Below are 17236 nucleotides of genomic sequence, written 5' to 3'. Positions count from 1 at the left end.
TTCTTTAATTTCTTCTTTCATTTAATTGTATTGTTTTCGTAAGATAAAAAAGGTGTATGTGTGATCATGGAATAAAAAAACTTTAACATTTAAAAATCATTCTTACGGTCGGGAAAGAGTTCATAAACCAAATGAATGTTGGCAAATATTCATAATTTTCCATGGAAATTATACAATAATCTACCACATTGTGTATTTACCTGCCTGGTTTGTTTAGGTCTCCTCCACCTACGCTTCACACTCCAATTCATTTGGTGGCAGCACCAGCTTTGCTCTACCAGCGCTCAAAAATAGTACTGACGAGGAAGACATTTCATAACCCTGTGTCTTGTACAAACCAATTACTGAAAGTACTGAAAACCATGCAAACACGATTAAGGGAATGACAGTCATTTGGGAGCGGGATATCAAGGATGAGGATAGCTGTTCTTGGAGCCACTGGGCAGACAGGGCAGTATTTGGTGAAGCAGGCTATCCAAAAAGGATACGGTGTCACTGCCGTTGTGCGGAACCCGGGGAAACTTTTAGTTTGTCATGAGAACCTGAAGGTGAGGAAATATTTGTCAGACTGCTAATTATTGGGTTGGTGCTCTCATGTGACTGTACCAACATAATCACTTTGACCGTCAAATTCACTCTTTTATTCTCATCGTGCATGTAATGTAACAATAACCATGCAGGTTTAACTGGTGATCTGCTGTGGTGACAGGGGGTTACAATTCCCTATGGCAACGAACTGTGAGCTACTCGTGTGACGTAGCCTAATGATAGTCCTCAAATGGTTCATCATGAAAGGTAGGAGTGGAGAGGAATCGTTTTTTGCATGGAAACCTCTGTGGGACAGGTGAAATGGCAAATTAATTTGTGATAGTGGTGCTGAATCCGTGTCTTTCCAGCCAATCATATGAACAGGAATTCTGACATGCTGTGATGACACCATTTGTTTGGTTCAAGTTCAGCAGACTTCAGCCCATGTTGTAAAAATATTTTAACTGTTAAATTGTCATATACAAATTATTAAATATGTCGTGTTGAATTGATAAAAACCCAGCACAGTCCTAACCACCGAAGTGTAATCATTATTTAACACATATGCCTAAAGGCCTAATAAACACGCATGCTAAGATATTAGGGAAATTAATTATATAGAATAAAAATGAAATTTGTAGTGCCTTTTGTCATATATTATATGGTGCATAATTGGCTTTTTGTTGAAATGGTGCGGGAAGAGAGCACCCATGGGACGTCATTTTTAAAGATGTTGGCGGTCAATTAGGCATTTCCTGGGCTGAAGTCTATCAAAGCCTCGACCATTAAAATGAATGGGGATGGTACTTCCTCACTCTCCAGATGTAAAACCTCCATGGTAAAAACCCGTGATGTGCATCTATCAAATTAGGCCCGGTATTTGTCATTACAGGCAAGAAGAAATATATCACAAATTGTTCACGAAGGTGCACATTATGAATTAAAAATGTCCATTGGTGCATCCAAATGTGTTTGTTTATTTGCACATACATGTTTATCTTAAAATAGGTGCTACGTTGATGCATTCATTACCTTTAACTGGACAGGTTGGGAGAAATAAACTTCAAAATTAAGAGTTCAAGAAAAAACTGAATTCTGAATGAGACTTCACTTAAAATCTCACATTTGACATTCTTCACCTCCAGGTTGTCAGAGCCTTACTGTATGATTGTTTATTGCTATTGCCTTGAAAAAAGGCTGTTGGGTGTTTGCTGGCATTAATCTAGTAGTTTAAGAATATGCATAGACTGCATTTTTTTTCAACTTGGGAATTACCTCACATCGGACGGTTTAATAAAACACCAAGAGCAGTTTGTGTGGCACTTGTGAATGTCCCCTCTAATGCTCTCTGTCTCCTCTAGGTAGTTAAAGGAGATGTGTTCTCAAAAGACAGTCTGAAGCGCCATTTAGAAGGCCATGATGCGGTTATCTCCTGTCTTGGGTTTCCTATCTCTCCTCTCTTTGGGGTCACTGGATATACCAAGTCCATGCGAGCAGTTGTTTGCGCAGCACAAGAGGTGGGAGTGAACCGGGTCATCACTATGACATCATGGTATACTGACCGTAAGCGTCCGATCATTTCCTAAATCAGAACTCTCAAATTTACAAATAACCCAAATATAGGGCGATCTGGACTGGAGTGTGTTATTTTGTGTATACATGTTGTAGTTTGACCTGTAAAAATGCTGATTTTTATATCACTAGGCTTTGAAATAACCCCCTAGTTTACCTTTAGAAAAGTACACTTAGAGACAGTACATCTGTTCTCTAACTTTTTAGTAATACCTTAACAAAGTGCTCCTTATTCATAACAAATTCAGTAATGAGGGTTTCATAGCTTTAGGGCACTGAATTTTTGTTAACCAAAACTACCTACTGTACCTTTAACTGTAGAAATGGACATTTTTCATTTTGTGTGGTTCACATTACTTTCTGGAGTTGTTCACATCATGAACTGGTGCTTCATCATATATCCTGTCTCCACAGCCAACTCTTTGACAGGCACTGCTTCTGTCTTCAGGCTCTTTCTGCTGACGACCATACAGAGCGTGCTCAGCAACATGTATGAGATGGAGCACTATTTAAAGCAAGTCAATAATATCGACTGGACAGTTGTGCGTCCTCCAGGTCTACGGAATGAGCCGGCTACAGGTGGGCTTCAATTACCTGCTAAACCATAAGGCATTTTCATACGCCCTCACTCTAATGGGATCACTGTTTTGCCCTTATAGCAAAAGAGTTCCTGACCCGCGAGGGTTACTTTGTCCCAGATTCTAGTGGACTTCCCATTGGACGTCATGCTGTAGCCAGGGGCGACGTTTCCCGGTTCATGTTGTCTGTGTTGGACAGCAACTCTTGGATAAAGCGAGGAGTCGCTATAACAACCAAGTAACAATGTATGTCAGAAATTGTGACAAAATAACAATCAATAAAAGTTGCAAACATTTGAACAGAATATGGTATAACTGTACTGTTTTGCATTTAGAGAGGGATCATTCATCTCAAACAGATAGTCTGTTAACTAGCCCTTGTAGTTTACTGGAGATACAGAGAGGATGAATAATTAAAAGGACAAACTTTTTCTTCACAAAAGTCACAACTTTATTGCACCGGTTTGTTCATATATATATATATATATTCTAGTCATTAAGACCCAACATTACAGCTAGGTCAGGAAGGCGGTGCAAATTTCAGAACCATCAATGCATATGACATGAACCATTGGGATTGGAACGCGCGTGGTTGTGTGTTGCTGAATGTGTTTTTCCCTGCACAGCTGAACAACTTCCAGCTGCTTTTTTTTTTTTTTTTTTTTTACAAACATCCTACAAACACTAGAAATCGGATCTAACACATTTACAGGAGAGTTAAAGGAAGGTCCCAGACAACACTCACACACGCACACACACACACACATCCTGTCTAAAAATCTTCCCAGGTACAAAGATTTTCATTTGTGTGCTGCCAGTGAGATTTCCTATGTCGGAGGAGGCTTGTGTTTGGTCTCACGGACATCTACGGGGGGAATGTGGGGTGGGGGGGATCTGCGCTCCAAGGCTAGGGAGACAGTGGGGAGACATGATGGACTGTACAGTGATCTACATAGGCAAAGCTGGGATTATTCTTTAAATATCATCACTTTTATATTGATATATTTCATCTGTGGTCAAGTAAATAGAGTTCATATTTTTCCAAATATACTACTATTAAACATCTGATGAGAACACATGTGAATTACAATGGGCTGACAGGTATGTGTGACAGAGAGAAAGATGGTAAGCTCTGTTGTGTGAATGGGAACATGGCTGACTGGTCAAGATGATGCTGGAAGGTGATCTGTTAGACTGTTGGCACAATTGCATAGTCAAAATATGGAGGCAGATGCCAAACTGATCCCTTACACACAACACAGTCTGTCTTCTACTCCCTCCTGTGAAGTCAGGGGCTGTTTCTCCTCACCACACACCCATGTCCCCAAAGTGGTGGGGGGGTTACCATGTCAACATCATGAATGGGGTCATCAGAACATCAGAAATCAGAACATTCGTGGCATCATAAAATGCATAAACGACATCCACGATTAACTGGGCTAATCTGAGCTAATATACCTCTTTAACACCAACACAAATTGGCATTCAGGGTACTTCGAGGGACCAAATGTGATATGTGACAAAAAGATGACGGGTAAAAATGTTCGATCGTCTCATTCCATTCAGTCCATGTCACATTAACGGTTATTGAATTCCTTGACTAAGGCATCAATGATTGAACTCAGAACAAAACCAAGCAGCTTGGAGATGACAAAACATGTATAAAAAAAAAAAAAATGTAAAAGAAATGTGTCTGTAGGCACCAGTTGAGCAGTGGGAACAGACTGCTGCCTAAGTACTCTCATGTGGATGGGAGCACTGGGTAGATTGGTAGGCAGCCAGAGAGGGGAGACCGCTAATAAGACACAAAGACATGCTCTCAGACAACTGTGGATGAACGGGTTCATCCGTTGTAAGCCTACAAGGTTAAGTATGGCCACTGACCTACACATTGATGTAGTGCCAATGTTTAAAAAAAAAAAAAAAAAAAAAAAAAAAACACAAACCAACCAAAAAACAAACAAAAAACACGTAATCTGAAATGAATTTTTAGGGGGCATCACAAAGGTCTGTGTGCAAGTGTGAGTGTGTGTTGGTGTGTGTGTGTGTATCTATATATTAGACTCAAAGGCAACAGGAGAACTCTCCATCCAAAGCTTCTTGAGCACTCACAAACACACCATTACATACAGAGCCATACACTCCATCTTAAACAAACGTTGTCTTTTAAAACCGTTCGGCCAGACTCGGTATGGTCACATTTACAGTTCACCAGCTGGACCTAGACCCAGCAGAGGGAGAGGAGAGAGGGACATTCGTCACTCTCAGCTGACACTCCTGCAGCGGTCGGTACCATGAAGGTCTTGTGGAGTCCAATCCAAATACCTCCGTACACCCCCCTCCATTGGACTGACACCATGGCAGAGACAGATTCCTCCTGGCTCAGCTTCTCTCTGAGGGAGGACAAATTCAGCACAACAAATGAGCCTCCTTTGAGCATGTCTATAGAGACCACACAGCAGTGCTTAACTGAGGACAGCACAATCTTTCCACAAAGCTGACCTGGAAACACATTAAGTAAGTGTCTTCCTCCAATCACATGTACTGTAGAATGAAGGTAAAAGGTTCTGTTGAAAATAACCAATAAAAACTCCATTCTTACAGGAGGTGACCGTACAGCTTTGCGCAGCTAGTTAGCTATGAAACAAGCAAGAGTGGCTAGAGAGAAAGAACACAGGGCTGACACTGAACCTCATTCAACAGCTGGAACTAAGAGATAGGGGGTCACCTCATGAGAAAGTTAAGAGTTTAACTCCGGCTAACAGACACATACAGCTTAGATTTCCAAATGTTCTGAATTCTTAACCCTCAAAGACCCCGGGCCAACTCCACACCCCCTCTACTTGTTCTCTACTGACTCCGAGTCTTGTCTGAAGTCCCTTCATGCCCCCCTGAATCTTGAGTGCCCCTCCTCACCTTCACTGGCGGAACCCCAGTCTGCTCCGCTTCCCTCCAGGGGTGACAGACCACATACTACGATGGTCCTGGATCTTCTGAAACGCATTCCCTCGTTTCCTCTTCTCCTTTTTGTACTTCTTGATTTTCTTCACCTGTAGGAGCAAGACTGACATGAGGTTGTGTGTGCAAACATGAGACGTAGATGCGTTATGCTGGCCATTGTGCCTTCTCACCTTCCCACTGTCAAAGTCCTCATCCCACTCATCGATCACTGTGGAATTCTTGGCAAACTGGGCATCTTCGATGGCATCTTTACTGATTACGGAGTCTTCTCCGCCCCAACTAAGGACTGCATGAACACACACACACACACACACCACCATCAGTACAAGTACAGTATATCACATGACTGAAAAAGATGTGTTTTCAGGTAAATGAACAGATGTTCATTAAGGAATGGTGTGGCAGGAAGAGGAGGCTGACCTGGTGCTCCATAGGCCGTGTCACTGGAGTTCTTCAGCAGCTCCTCCACTACCCCTCCACTCCGCCTACCATCCCAGCATCCTTTGGGGCCACTGCCAGACTCCTCCTCTTTCGCAGCAGGAGCCTGGTTGCGCTTGTAGCCATCCTGAACTTTACTGTCCCACACCACCACAGGAGCGGCTAAAACAAGAGCTAAAACCACAACGTTTCACTTGCATTATGAAGCTTGTATTATTTTAGTTCCCTTTTTTCTTGTGTAGACATTTCATAATGAATTCATGTTAGCCTATATTTGTTTACCTACATTTAATTTTAGTTCCCCAACATCGCTTACATATGGACAACAGAAACACATAGGCCTACATCAGCTAACAATAACCAAACATTGGGTTGCAGTAGGCTACTACATTAGTCCTTCTAGCTTAAATAGCTGTACTTTACAGATGATTCACCTAGTAATGTTGCAATGCCAATAATAATAGGCTACGTTAAGGTAGCAGCTTTCAATACAGCGAATTTTAAACATGAAATTACATATAAAAACAAACACACACACACACACACACACACACACACCAGATTCGTTTACGCACGTTGGCACAGATTTAAAAGTCTTTAATGTCTCTCCCCTACTTATTTGACTGGATATTGACTGGCTTTGGTGAGGGCAGAAGGAAATAGAACAGAACGTCTGATGGTCTAAGACTGAATTTAAAAGTCGTCCGCTTGCCTGCCAGGCAGTTAGGAATATAAAAGAACTAGCTGAGACTCGGAATCTGCTTGACCTGGACGACCGGCAAGCAATTTATCAACTCCTGTTAACATAACCTACTGACACATACCACAATATTACAACACTGGCACCATCATGACCAACAAATGTCTATCTGTGGTGCTTTTCACTGGAAATGTAATCTGTAGTCAGATTGACCAAAGCCTGACTGCTTTGTGTCCCTAAATTGTACCATGACTGACTGGGAGGTTAGCTGAGCAGCTGAAAAGAGAGAGAAATGATGGCAGATACCTATGGCAGGAGGATTGGTTGTCTTCTGGTCTCGTTTGGTGAGAGCGCTGTCGTCCGAGCCCAGGGCTTTCTCCACCTCCTTTGGCTGACTCTCCTCCTCTCTCGGACTCTCCTCCTCAAGCTTTCGTTTCCTCTTCTTGCGTTTTTGCTTCAACTCATCCGAGTCTACAGTGTCTGGTTCCCCTCCAACAGCGTTCGGCTTTACCCTAGACAATACACAAACGTCACAAACATCCAATGGCTATGCAAACCACAGTTAAGATAAAAAAAATTCTCCACCTATAACAGCTCTGACTCAAAACCATGGCAGTATAAATACACCTGAAAAGAGTGTCATATTACATATCCATGCATTGTATTTCATGGTGCTCACTTACAGCACCAAAAGGAGCTTGACTTTAGCATGAACTGCATTAATTAAATAAGCAGTGGTTCAAACCAGAGGGAAGCTAAGGCTAACTGACTGAAGCCAACCATCTACAGCCTACCCGTGCAACGCTAAATGTTCACAAACACAGCACAAACTCGGTCAACTCTGATGGTTGTACTACCGAGCAATGTGCATTACAGACACGACACACTCACCTTTGGGGGCCGTAGGATGTGGGGCAGTCTGCTTTCTCCTGTGCTCCATCCGGTGCTCCATCCAGCGTTGCCGCCATCTTCTTTTTCTTCTTCTTCCTCCTCCTCTGCTTCTCCGACTGCTCCAGAGTGTGGGTGGTGCACTGCGTGTGTGTGTCAGGGGTGGGTGTGTCTGTGTGCTGTGCTTTTGGCTGTGAGGAGGGTGATGTGCGCGCTGTGGGTGTGTGTGTAGCCGTCGTGAGCCTCCAGCTGTCTCCCAGCCTCCAGTCCTCCTCCTGCAGTGGAGCCTTCGCACTAGGCCGCTGCCGCAGCTGCCCCTCTCCCTTCCCCTCCATCTTTTTCCTCTTTGCTTTTTTCTTCTTGCGCTTCTTTTCAGCCAAAGGGCCCTCCTCTTGCATCTCCGGGGACGTGCCAATTGGCTTGTGTGTCTCCGCCGGCTCTGTGATTGGCTCATTAGTCTCTGAGTGGCGGCGCTTGAGCGCCTTCTTCTTATTCTTTTTCTTCTTCTTCTTGAGGAGGGGGCTGACGGGCAGGGCTGCCGGCAGTGACTGGAGCTTAGAGGGGCTGAGTGTGTGTGTGTCAGACTGAGAGGGTTTCTGAGATGGGCAGTGTATGGAGGGCTTTGGGGGGAGCGGTGAAGAATTTAGAAGTGAGTAAGAGGGAGAAAACCTGCAGAGAAAAAGAAGAAGAACCTCATAATGTACCCATACACCCAACAATAAAACACATCAAACAACTCAACAACACACACAAGTCACAATTCACAGACACAGCACAAGACTGCCCTTCATGCTTAAGGTATCTGGCTGATTTGTCCACAGCGTTTTACAAAACATATTTTGAAAAAAAAAAAAAATAGACCAATGGGGCAAAATAAAGCATTATGCATAAAGCGACAAAACGCATAGGCGTCATTAGTTAGGTTGTCATTTTACCTGTGCTGTTGGTTGGTGGGGCCAGACGTGTGTGCATGAAGTTGAGTGAGCTTAGTGGGATGGGCGGAGTCAAAGGAGAGATGAGATGATGACGTGGGCGGGGACTCAGTGTTCAGACTCCGGCTGTGACTGGCTTCCTGCAGTGATTGACATAAATAAAAACTTGGTGGTCTAAAGTAAAAAAAAAAAGAAAACCATAGCCATGAACGTGACAAAACGAGGGAGTGACAAGGAGGAGGGAAGACCAAGAGCGAAACACAACCAAAGGAACGAAGGAGGGAAAATACAGAAATGAAAAAGAAGAAAGTATGACAGATAAGAGTTAGAAATGGTTAGAGGAAAAGAATTTAACTAAAAAGAGACAAAAAAAGTCTAACAAACAGTGCTGACATGGTTGTTAAATCAGAGGCAATATAGCAGAGACAAGAGTAAAAAAAAAAAAAAAAAAAAAAGCCATCATGTGACATCATATTCACAGATATACAGATATACCCTCCCCCCTCAACACACACACACACACACCCACACACCCCACCCACGTCCTACAGGCTGGTGGGCTTACCTTCTTGGCGGAGAGGGCGAGGCGCTTGGCGGGCGGCGGGCTCATGGTGCTGTGGAGCGAGGTCAGGCTGCTGAGGGCAGGGGGCTTCAGCCGGTCGGCGCTCTTGGAAGGGGACGGGGACGCCGTGCCGTTCATGGCCCCCGCTACTCCGACAGGGGCGCTGCGCGTGCCAACCGAGTCCTGCACACACACACACACACACCAGCTTTAAGTTTTGGATGATGAGGGAAAACTTGGAATCTTAACAAGCTCCTCTAGTCTACATTTAGGTATCTAGGTTACTCCATAATTATAAAAGCACCCTCCCCAAGACTATACTCAGACAAAGGCCAAGATGGAATATTAGCAGACTTTGTGTTTGTTTGAAAGTGTGTTTTTTGGTGTGTGTGTGTGTGTTATACCTTAGACTCTGAGGTGTCAGAATCAGAGAGGGACTTGAGTGAGGTAGACTGGGCTAGGCTTCGGTCACCCCGCCTCTCGCTCTCAGCTTTTGCCACACCGTTGGTCGTCTGACTGATGGGGCGGGGCTGTGGGAGGGGCTTCTTCAGCTTCTTAAAGGGCTCCTCTATTAGGACAGGTCCTCTGGGCGGGGCTTGCGATGCAGTGGTGGAATTGGAGGCAGAGCCGTTGGTCAGTTTGGGCGAGTGAAGGTTGCAGGTGCTCCTGGCGATGCTCACCCCGAGACCGCTATCCACAGACTGGATCTTCCTCAGGTGAGCGGCGTCAAACTTCTGCACACACATAAACACATATGCATGAGACGCCAATGCATAAATTGTGTTCATGACAACAGAAAAAACAAACACATGATAACATGACAACAGACAAATCCATACAAGATACATCCACACATATCTATATGGGTTTCGGAAAAAATGTCAAAAGTATGCATTCTGATTAGAGCAGTACAAGCAAAAGCTACCTAGCAATGTGAATATTTTCCTTTAAACAGGTGGGAAAAAATTCACCTGCATAGGAGACATAAATGAGCCTTTAGTGAGTGTTTTGGTGGTTAGCAATGGCAGTTTGAGGTACCTTGGAGATCTGCGGTGAAGATAGTGGGGCATTAAGATTCTTCTTCAGATCCGGGGTGACGCTGGTCTTCCCAGACTGTCCTATGCATTGCTTGGGCCCATCAGCATTCTTTCTGCTCTCTGGAATCCTGGGTACGAATGGAGCCAGAGTTAGCAGAGAAACGCACACTACACACAAACTTGTAGTTTGTAAACACTAACAGAGACATTTTCACAAGGAAAAGAATCACACACACACACACACACACACACACACACACACACACCTTAGATAGAAGAGAACATAAGCTTGCTGGTTCAGGACAACCTTGATGTTGCTGGCATGAACCATCGAGTCATTCATCTGATACCACTGCCCATTACTGGCCTAGGAAAGCATAAGGCAATGGGAATTAGAACACAATCTTCGATGGTGATCTGGAGTGCTATTTGCAAAAATGCTATTTGAGGGCAAAATTGTCTCACCTTCACATAACAGTAATAATGCCCTGCATGGCAGCTATACCCAGAATGCACTAGGACAGCATAGAGGCCGTACATTACTGGGTCCCCTGTGCTCTGGGACATGTACGGCCTGATGTTCAAGAACTCTGGGTAACCAACATCCTGTGTGGAGGCAAAGACAAAGACCTTGAGGGTATTACACATACCATTTTTGCGATTACACACACAATGTTTTTACAGTAAATAAGAATACAATGACAAATAACCACTGAATAGATACAAACTAAGTCATTCTGAAGTTCAACTGTGAGTATGCTCGATAGGAACCCAAAATGTACTAGCAAAAATGTCCTCAACGTGCATTTTTTTTTGGAATCGCTTTTTAGGTTTAAGGTAACAGTATGTAGCAATTGTACTTCAGGGTTAGGGTTAGCAATTTTACCTTAAAATAACAGCTTAAAAAATTGGGGCGCTACAATGACGTTTAATATGGAGAATGGCCTCTGTGCCATTGCCATACCAGGGTCCGTAGGCATATTACTGCGCTATGTAGGTTTCTGGAAGCCGCCCGGGTACTACTCTCTGCCGGACTAGTAAGTAACTTATTTGCCGTCTTGCTTTGTCTTGTGTTGCACTTGCTTGATGTTTGACTGTTCGGAAAGTTGTTGACTCACTAGTTTGTCATAGTATCAAAGTAATAAAATTTCAACAGGTTTCGCTAGGTTTAGCCGCTAGCATTTCGTTAGCGATTAGCAATTCCTCCGTTGTGCTGCTTTAACACCGGTTTCTCAAGTTATGACTGAGGCCTGTATTATATCCTGTCAATGAAAAGATGTTGGATATGCATTTATGTTTGTTAAGAGCAGTTTAACGGCCTTACCTTGGTGATCTTCCCTCCACTGAAGTTGGCGAACCTCTTCAGTGACAGCGTCAGGACATTGGATGTCCGGTGGACAGTGAAGCGCTTTGTTGCTGGAACTTTCTTCTTACATCTGAATGAATAATAATCAGACCATGAGCCAGAGATGCTGCATGACTCCACCGAAGGATTCTTAACATGACTGCTTATACCATAGTGTTAACATTATTCATTCGTTCACTGGAGTACAACGTTTTTTTCTACTGGAAATTCAGATAAACACAGTAATAGTTTTGTAAATGCTTATATGGACGTACTTGGCACACATGTAGGCGTTCTCCCCACTTAAAACATCCGGTTTCACAAACAGCTCCAGAGCTCGCACAATGTTTGCCGCTTGCTGCATCACAAAACACACACGGTCACCAAGAATCAATATTTTACTACATGTACTGGCTCACTGAACAGTCATCCATCCATTTAGTGCGCTACCATTTAAACTTTAACCAGCTACTCTCCCCGCTCGTTAAATATGAGATATACTCAAATTACGGAAAGTAGAGCCGTAACTAAGGTGTGTGTGTGTGTTTGAATGTATGTATGTATGTATGTATGTATGTATGTGTAACAAAACAAAAGAAACATAACTAAGAGGGTCTGGCACCTGACAGACCACTCAGAGAGATGAGGCTTACCTCTTACCCCACCTCTTTTACTATATTTTATTGCTGCAGGACCTCTATCCATACTTCACAGTCTACACCATTGCTGTCCCTTCTTTCTCCCTGCACCGGTTCCTAATCATTGCAATTAAAGGGATAGCCCCACCCCTACTGAGGGACCGTCAGCTGCACATGTAGAAATGCAGCAGGTGCCAGTAATTAATGAAACAAAGAAAAAATATATATATATAAATTCATGTACGTGTGCTTGTGTGTGTATATATGTGTATGTAACACTAGGCAATCTCATACTTACTCGGATCTCAACAGCAATGTCCAGGTATGGGTCATAAGTGTCTGACACACTTTTGCAAATAGAACACTTCACTGCAATAACGGAAAAAAATAAAGAAAAAAAAGGATTCTTTCAAGTCTGACATGGTACTTTTATAGCCAGGTATATAGCTTTGTAAGCAAAAAGGTAAAGCAAAGTGTAACATAAGTAAGCAGAGGGCTTTGGCCTTATATAATCCAAGTTGGAATATCTGATGAACAGTTAAGGTTGCTGTACCTCGAGACCTGAGGTAACCCCCAAAAATCTGATGGACCAGGGTGGTGGCCTGAGTCTGTCTATCCAACCTGAGGATACAAAGAAACCTTCACTGAGGACATGACAACAAACAATTCAGAGAAACTTACTTTGACATATGTTATTAGACCACAGCTAACTAGAATTCACAACAACAGAAAGATATTGCATTCTACAGTGGTATAGGACTGTTTAGTTGAGAAGTTTCAAAATATAATCCTATATAATGCATATATTTCAAAATTCAAGGTTTATGCCTCTATAGATGTTAAACAAAATCATAAAACATTATATTCAATGTATTAATACTAAATTAGTATAATAAAATAAGAATTATAAAAATTAGTTTACAAACAGCTCATGTTACTCCCTGTCATCTTTCCTACTTTACAGCCAAGTGACGTAGTTACTCCACAGCCTATATCTAGAGAGAACCTTTATATATATATATACACACAGTGTGTGTGTGAATCTATATATATATATATATATATATATATACACATACACTAGGGCTGTTATATAGCGTTAACGCGTAAATAGCGTTAACGCGTTAATCTATGCGATTAATGCGGCCGCGATTTACGCGATAAAATATTTTAACGCAATTAAGGCAACTTTAAAAAAAAAAAATGTAATGCCTTTATTTGGATAGGACATGGAGTTATGACAGGAAGCGAGGCAGATAAGAGGTGGGGAGAGGATTGGGAAATTACATCAGGCCAGACTTGAACCTGTGTGCCCTCGGGCAATGTAGCCCGTAAGTAGGGGGCTTGGCCTACCATTTTATGGGAGCGATGAGGGACAGGTGGGGCTTGAATAGCCCCCCTTGTTCAAAGTGGGGAATGACAGAAAAAGTTTGAGAACCACTGCGGTAGTTGAAGATGGAGAGAGCTGAGGGATTGTTGGGCGGAAAGCCTCTGTTTAAGAGTCAAAATGACGGAACAATCGACAAAACTAAAGTTGTATGTAGCATTTGTCAAGCTGAATTTAGCTATCACAGAAGCAGCTCGTCTTGAAGTTATCACCTTAATGCAAAGAACCCGACAGAAAGCAGTCCCAGGTTAGATGATCGCCAACCCACACTCCATGACTTCTCTAGGAAAATAACTAGAGCAGTCCGTGAAAAGGTTACCATTTGGGTTGCCGGTGACTGTCGGCCCATCAACATAGTTGAGGACAGTGGGCTGATTGAGGTGATTCGAATTGCTTCAGGGGAAATTCTTATGATTTACCGTCGAGGGGCACCATTGTGTTTGAAAAAATTACAATTAAACAGTTTCTAAAAGACATGCTGTCTGAAGTGATTACTTGTTTATTTATAAGATTTAGTCTTAAGAAGAAAAACTAACTTTTAATCGCGATTAATAAATAAAAAAATGTGCGATTAATTCGTTAATTGTTTTTAATCGATTGACAGCCCTAATTATATATATATATATATATATATATATATATATATAGTGGGCTAACTATTTTTACAGTCGATTGAGTCGATTAGTTGCAGCCTTACAGTGGTACAATGGCCATAAGGCACAGTTGCACTCACCAGTGACTTTGATTATGTACCAAGAGCACTCGAAAAATCATTTTTGCTTAACCAACACAAATTCTTACTTTGGGTAGCCATTCAGACAGGCCTTCTGCATGGCATCAATGGTGTAGCGCAGGAATTCATGGGCATCTTCCTGACTTCCAAAGCGAAAATGCCGGGCAATCTCTACACAAAAATACAAAAAAAAAGTCAGAAGGCACCACCTTTGCACACAAAGGAAAGTGATGAGAGCTGGTGCTGCGTTCAAATGTCGTTTGACAGAGCTAAGAGAGATAAGGGGTGCACAAGATAGGAAAGGAGTGAGCGACACAGTAAGTTATTCTTACTTTTGATGTCCCTGATGAAGGAGACAGGTTTGATGGCGTTGCCCGTGTTAGCGAAGGCCTGGATGAGATGATTCTGCATGATACAGATCATACAGAAGCCTGACTGGTGACCTGGAAGACACACACATTATAAGAAATATTAGTTTTTTCATCCCTGCACACACACATTATAAGAAATATTAGTTTTTTCATCCCTGCACGCACACACACACACACACACACACACACACACACATTATAAGAAATATTAGTTATTTCATCCCTGCACACACACACCATATGCCAATTCAACCTTTGCAACGTATTCATTTCCATGACACTCAAGATAAACACACACACTCACTCACATGATCGACTGTGCTCCTTGGAAAGCAGGTAGTTGGCAAGGGGAGGCGTGTATGTCAGACACTGCACCGTGGAGTTCAGGAAGCATGTGTTTCCTAGGTTATGGAGCCCTGCCCCCACCCGATACACCCGCTCCCAGCGCAGAGACAGACGGTTGCCAGGGAACAGATGTTTCTGGGGGGCCGGAATACCATCGCCCTGCCCGCCACCGTCTCCACCTGAGGAAGCAACAAAAAGCCACGTGTCAAACAACTAGTCATCAGTCAGCACCATCGATGCACTGACAGATTTAAGAGCTGCCGCCAACTTCATGTTAGTCACACTTCCTTACCCTATAGACAGACTACCTCCAGAAGTGACTTAAAAGCTCCAAATATAAAGGACTTTGTTTAGATTTTTTAGAGAAGTTGTACAAAATATATATTTAAAAAAGGGAAAAGAATTTGTGGCCCTTCTCCTGCTAAATTCAGTAAAGCCTGTTGGCTCCACTTAGCCTCCAGGCCTAAATGTTACAAGCTCAGCATTAGAAGATGATCCATTCATTTAACTTCAGTGTAACTTCCGTGTATGAAGGGGACATGTAACCGGGGTAGTCCCAACAAACACACTTCCAAGCCAAGCAAATGTCGAGAGATTTTCCAAAATCAAACTAGTGAATTCAGTGAAAACTGTGTGACTTGTTTCTTGTACAGCTGAATGAAACCCCTACCCACCCATTTCCACATTTTATGAATCATATCTTGCAGGCCTTAGTCAATGTTCAACATATCTTAAGCCCCCTTCACATATGGAATCCATAAACGCATCAGATAAAAACAATCCGTAATTGATAACAAATTGACATTCTCACTTAGCCGTCAATCACGGCAAAGTTACGTATCATCATTCCCACGTGAAACAGCATGTTACGGAATAGTGAGTGCAAACCTCCGAGACATCACACAAAGATTTCTACTATAGTGACTAAATAGAGCAATAATTCATGGCACAGTCATAGTTAAGATCTCATGCCAGTTAACCTAGCTATCCAACGCGTTGGGAGCCAATTTAACAGTTGGCAGTTGCTAGGTTGTGTTATGAACAAATTAGCGACTAAGCTCAATTTAAATTCGTATTTGGGGATCAAATACTGAATGTTTCTACTTTTTCCTATTTTAATTTTATACATTAAATTGAGGAGACTGATGTTTCATGGCAATGGAGCCATTTAAACGATTTAAGGTTATTTAAAAGTTTCTTTACCTAGCTAGCTAGTTGGCGAGCAAAGCAGCTAACCAACTATAGCAACCAGGCAACACCATTTGCAGCACAGCCTGTAAACAGAATTTAATTTCTGAAAATTAGCTAACCAATTAAAGACAGTCTGTGATCCCAACCTGCAGATGAAGGTAATTGCTTCACAGTCATTAAACAATTCTGAGAGAAATAATGGGACATGGGGAAATAATGGGGCAAGAGCTTACTCTGATATCAATGTAGCGAATGAAGGGGGAGGAGTCCCCTTCCCCCTTCTTGAAGACGTGAATCTCGTTGCTCGTATTCCTACTCGAGCCATGGTAGAAGATTGTTGTTAACAATACTGGGTCGCCAGGAGATAGATTAACGGTCCGAATTTGCCGTATTCACAAGACTGGCTCCCATTCCCACACTTCACCAATGCGACATAATAGCAACAAATGAACACTTTTCAATGCGAGTGGGAGTTATAGTCAGTAAACAATAGGTCATGTCAGTTAGGGTTAAATTATGGGTCTCAATCCTAACCCGCCACCCCCCACACCCCGACCTACCCTGACGCTTGATCTGGCCGCTTTCTGGAAACCTCTGTGGCGTGGCGTGGTCACTGCGTGGATTCAAGATGACATATTTGCTCTTCAGTGCCTCGAGCTGGTAGCTGAAGCCCTTGCTGGCAGGTTCAAACTCGATCTTCTGCAGAAGGACCTTCTTGGCAGAGGAGGCCAGCAGCTTGTTGAGGTCGCCTTCATCATTGGAGTCCTTGCGGCCCGGCTTCAGGGCCTCTTTAAGTTTATCCACTATGGGCATGGTGCATCACTGTCCACAGACACACATGAACACACATTAATGTTGACGAATACGAAAATAAAACAATTTCAGACAGACTACAGGATATATATATATATATCACTACAATTTCATTAATGTCATAAATGCATTTTTTTCTCACCATCATAACTAAACTGAACTTTCATCACAGTCTTCAAGTTCTGACAGGAAAACGATGCATAGGGGTTCTTTATAA

The 17236-nt window shown here is 42.8% G+C and overlaps 2 protein-coding genes across 2 annotated transcripts; one reads left to right on the top strand and one right to left on the bottom strand.

Annotated features, from left to right (window-relative positions):
- Positions 1-249: 249 nt before the first annotated feature.
- On the top strand, positions 250-2983 carry LOC105899326 (flavin reductase (NADPH)-like). The gene is made up of 4 exons (XM_012826494.3): positions 250-548; positions 1890-2091; positions 2515-2679; positions 2760-2983. The coding sequence occupies exons 1-4, from the start codon at positions 414-416 to the stop codon at positions 2918-2920; spliced, it is 663 nt and encodes a 220-aa protein (XP_012681948.1). The 5' UTR covers positions 250-413; the 3' UTR covers positions 2921-2983.
- Positions 2984-3105: 122 nt separating this feature from the next.
- Positions 3106-17182, bottom strand: usp36 (ubiquitin specific peptidase 36). The gene is made up of 21 exons (XM_031573458.2): positions 17162-17182; positions 16767-17028; positions 14979-15194; positions 14632-14742; positions 14368-14470; positions 12733-12800; positions 12478-12548; positions 11817-11899; positions 11521-11632; positions 10662-10802; positions 10463-10563; positions 10198-10324; positions 9564-9893; positions 9163-9342; positions 8601-8737; positions 7669-8334; positions 7084-7289; positions 6060-6251; positions 5810-5925; positions 5595-5728; positions 3106-5071 (listed from the first exon to the last, which is right to left on the bottom strand). Exons 2-20 carry the CDS (start codon positions 17017-17019, stop codon positions 5597-5599), a joined length of 3345 nt encoding a protein of 1114 aa, XP_031429318.1. The 5' UTR covers positions 17020-17028; positions 17162-17182; the 3' UTR covers positions 3106-5071; positions 5595-5596.
- Positions 17183-17236: the final 54 nt, after the last annotated feature.

The sequence above is a fragment of the Clupea harengus genome, chromosome 1 (genome assembly GCF_900700415.2).
Source record: "Clupea harengus chromosome 1, Ch_v2.0.2, whole genome shotgun sequence".
Taxonomy (NCBI): Eukaryota; Metazoa; Chordata; class Actinopteri; order Clupeiformes; family Clupeidae; genus Clupea; species Clupea harengus.
The sequence above is the reverse complement of the archived record's forward strand: the minus strand, read 5'-3'. Positions and strand labels throughout refer to the sequence as shown.

What these genes read in the sequence shown, in the direction of transcription:
- LOC105899326 (XM_012826494.3), top strand. Translation starts at nt 414, where the DNA reads ATGAGGATAGCTGTTCTTGGAGCCACTGGGCAGACAGGGCAGTATTTG. An exon ending in GACATCATGGTATACTGACC is followed by an intron (nt 2,092 to 2,514) that starts GTAAGCGTCCGA and finishes CTGTCTCCACAG; the next exon opens with CCAACTCTTTGACAGGCACT. An exon ending in ACGGAATGAGCCGGCTACAG is followed by an intron (nt 2,680 to 2,759) that starts GTGGGCTTCAAT and finishes TTGCCCTTATAG; the next exon opens with CAAAAGAGTTCCTGACCCGC.
- usp36 (XM_031573458.2), bottom strand. Translation starts at nt 17,019, where the DNA reads ATGCCCATAGTGGATAAACTTAAAGAGGCCCTGAAGCCGGGCCGCAAG. An exon ending in CGGCCAGATCAAGCGTCAGG is followed by an intron (nt 15,195 to 16,766) that starts GTAGGTCGGGGT and finishes TTGCTTCCTCAG; the next exon opens with GTGGAGACGGTGGCGGGCAG. An exon ending in ATTATTACTGTTATGTGAAG is followed by an intron (nt 10,564 to 10,661) that starts GTGAGACAATTT and finishes ATGCTTTCCTAG; the next exon opens with GCCAGTAATGGGCAGTGGTA.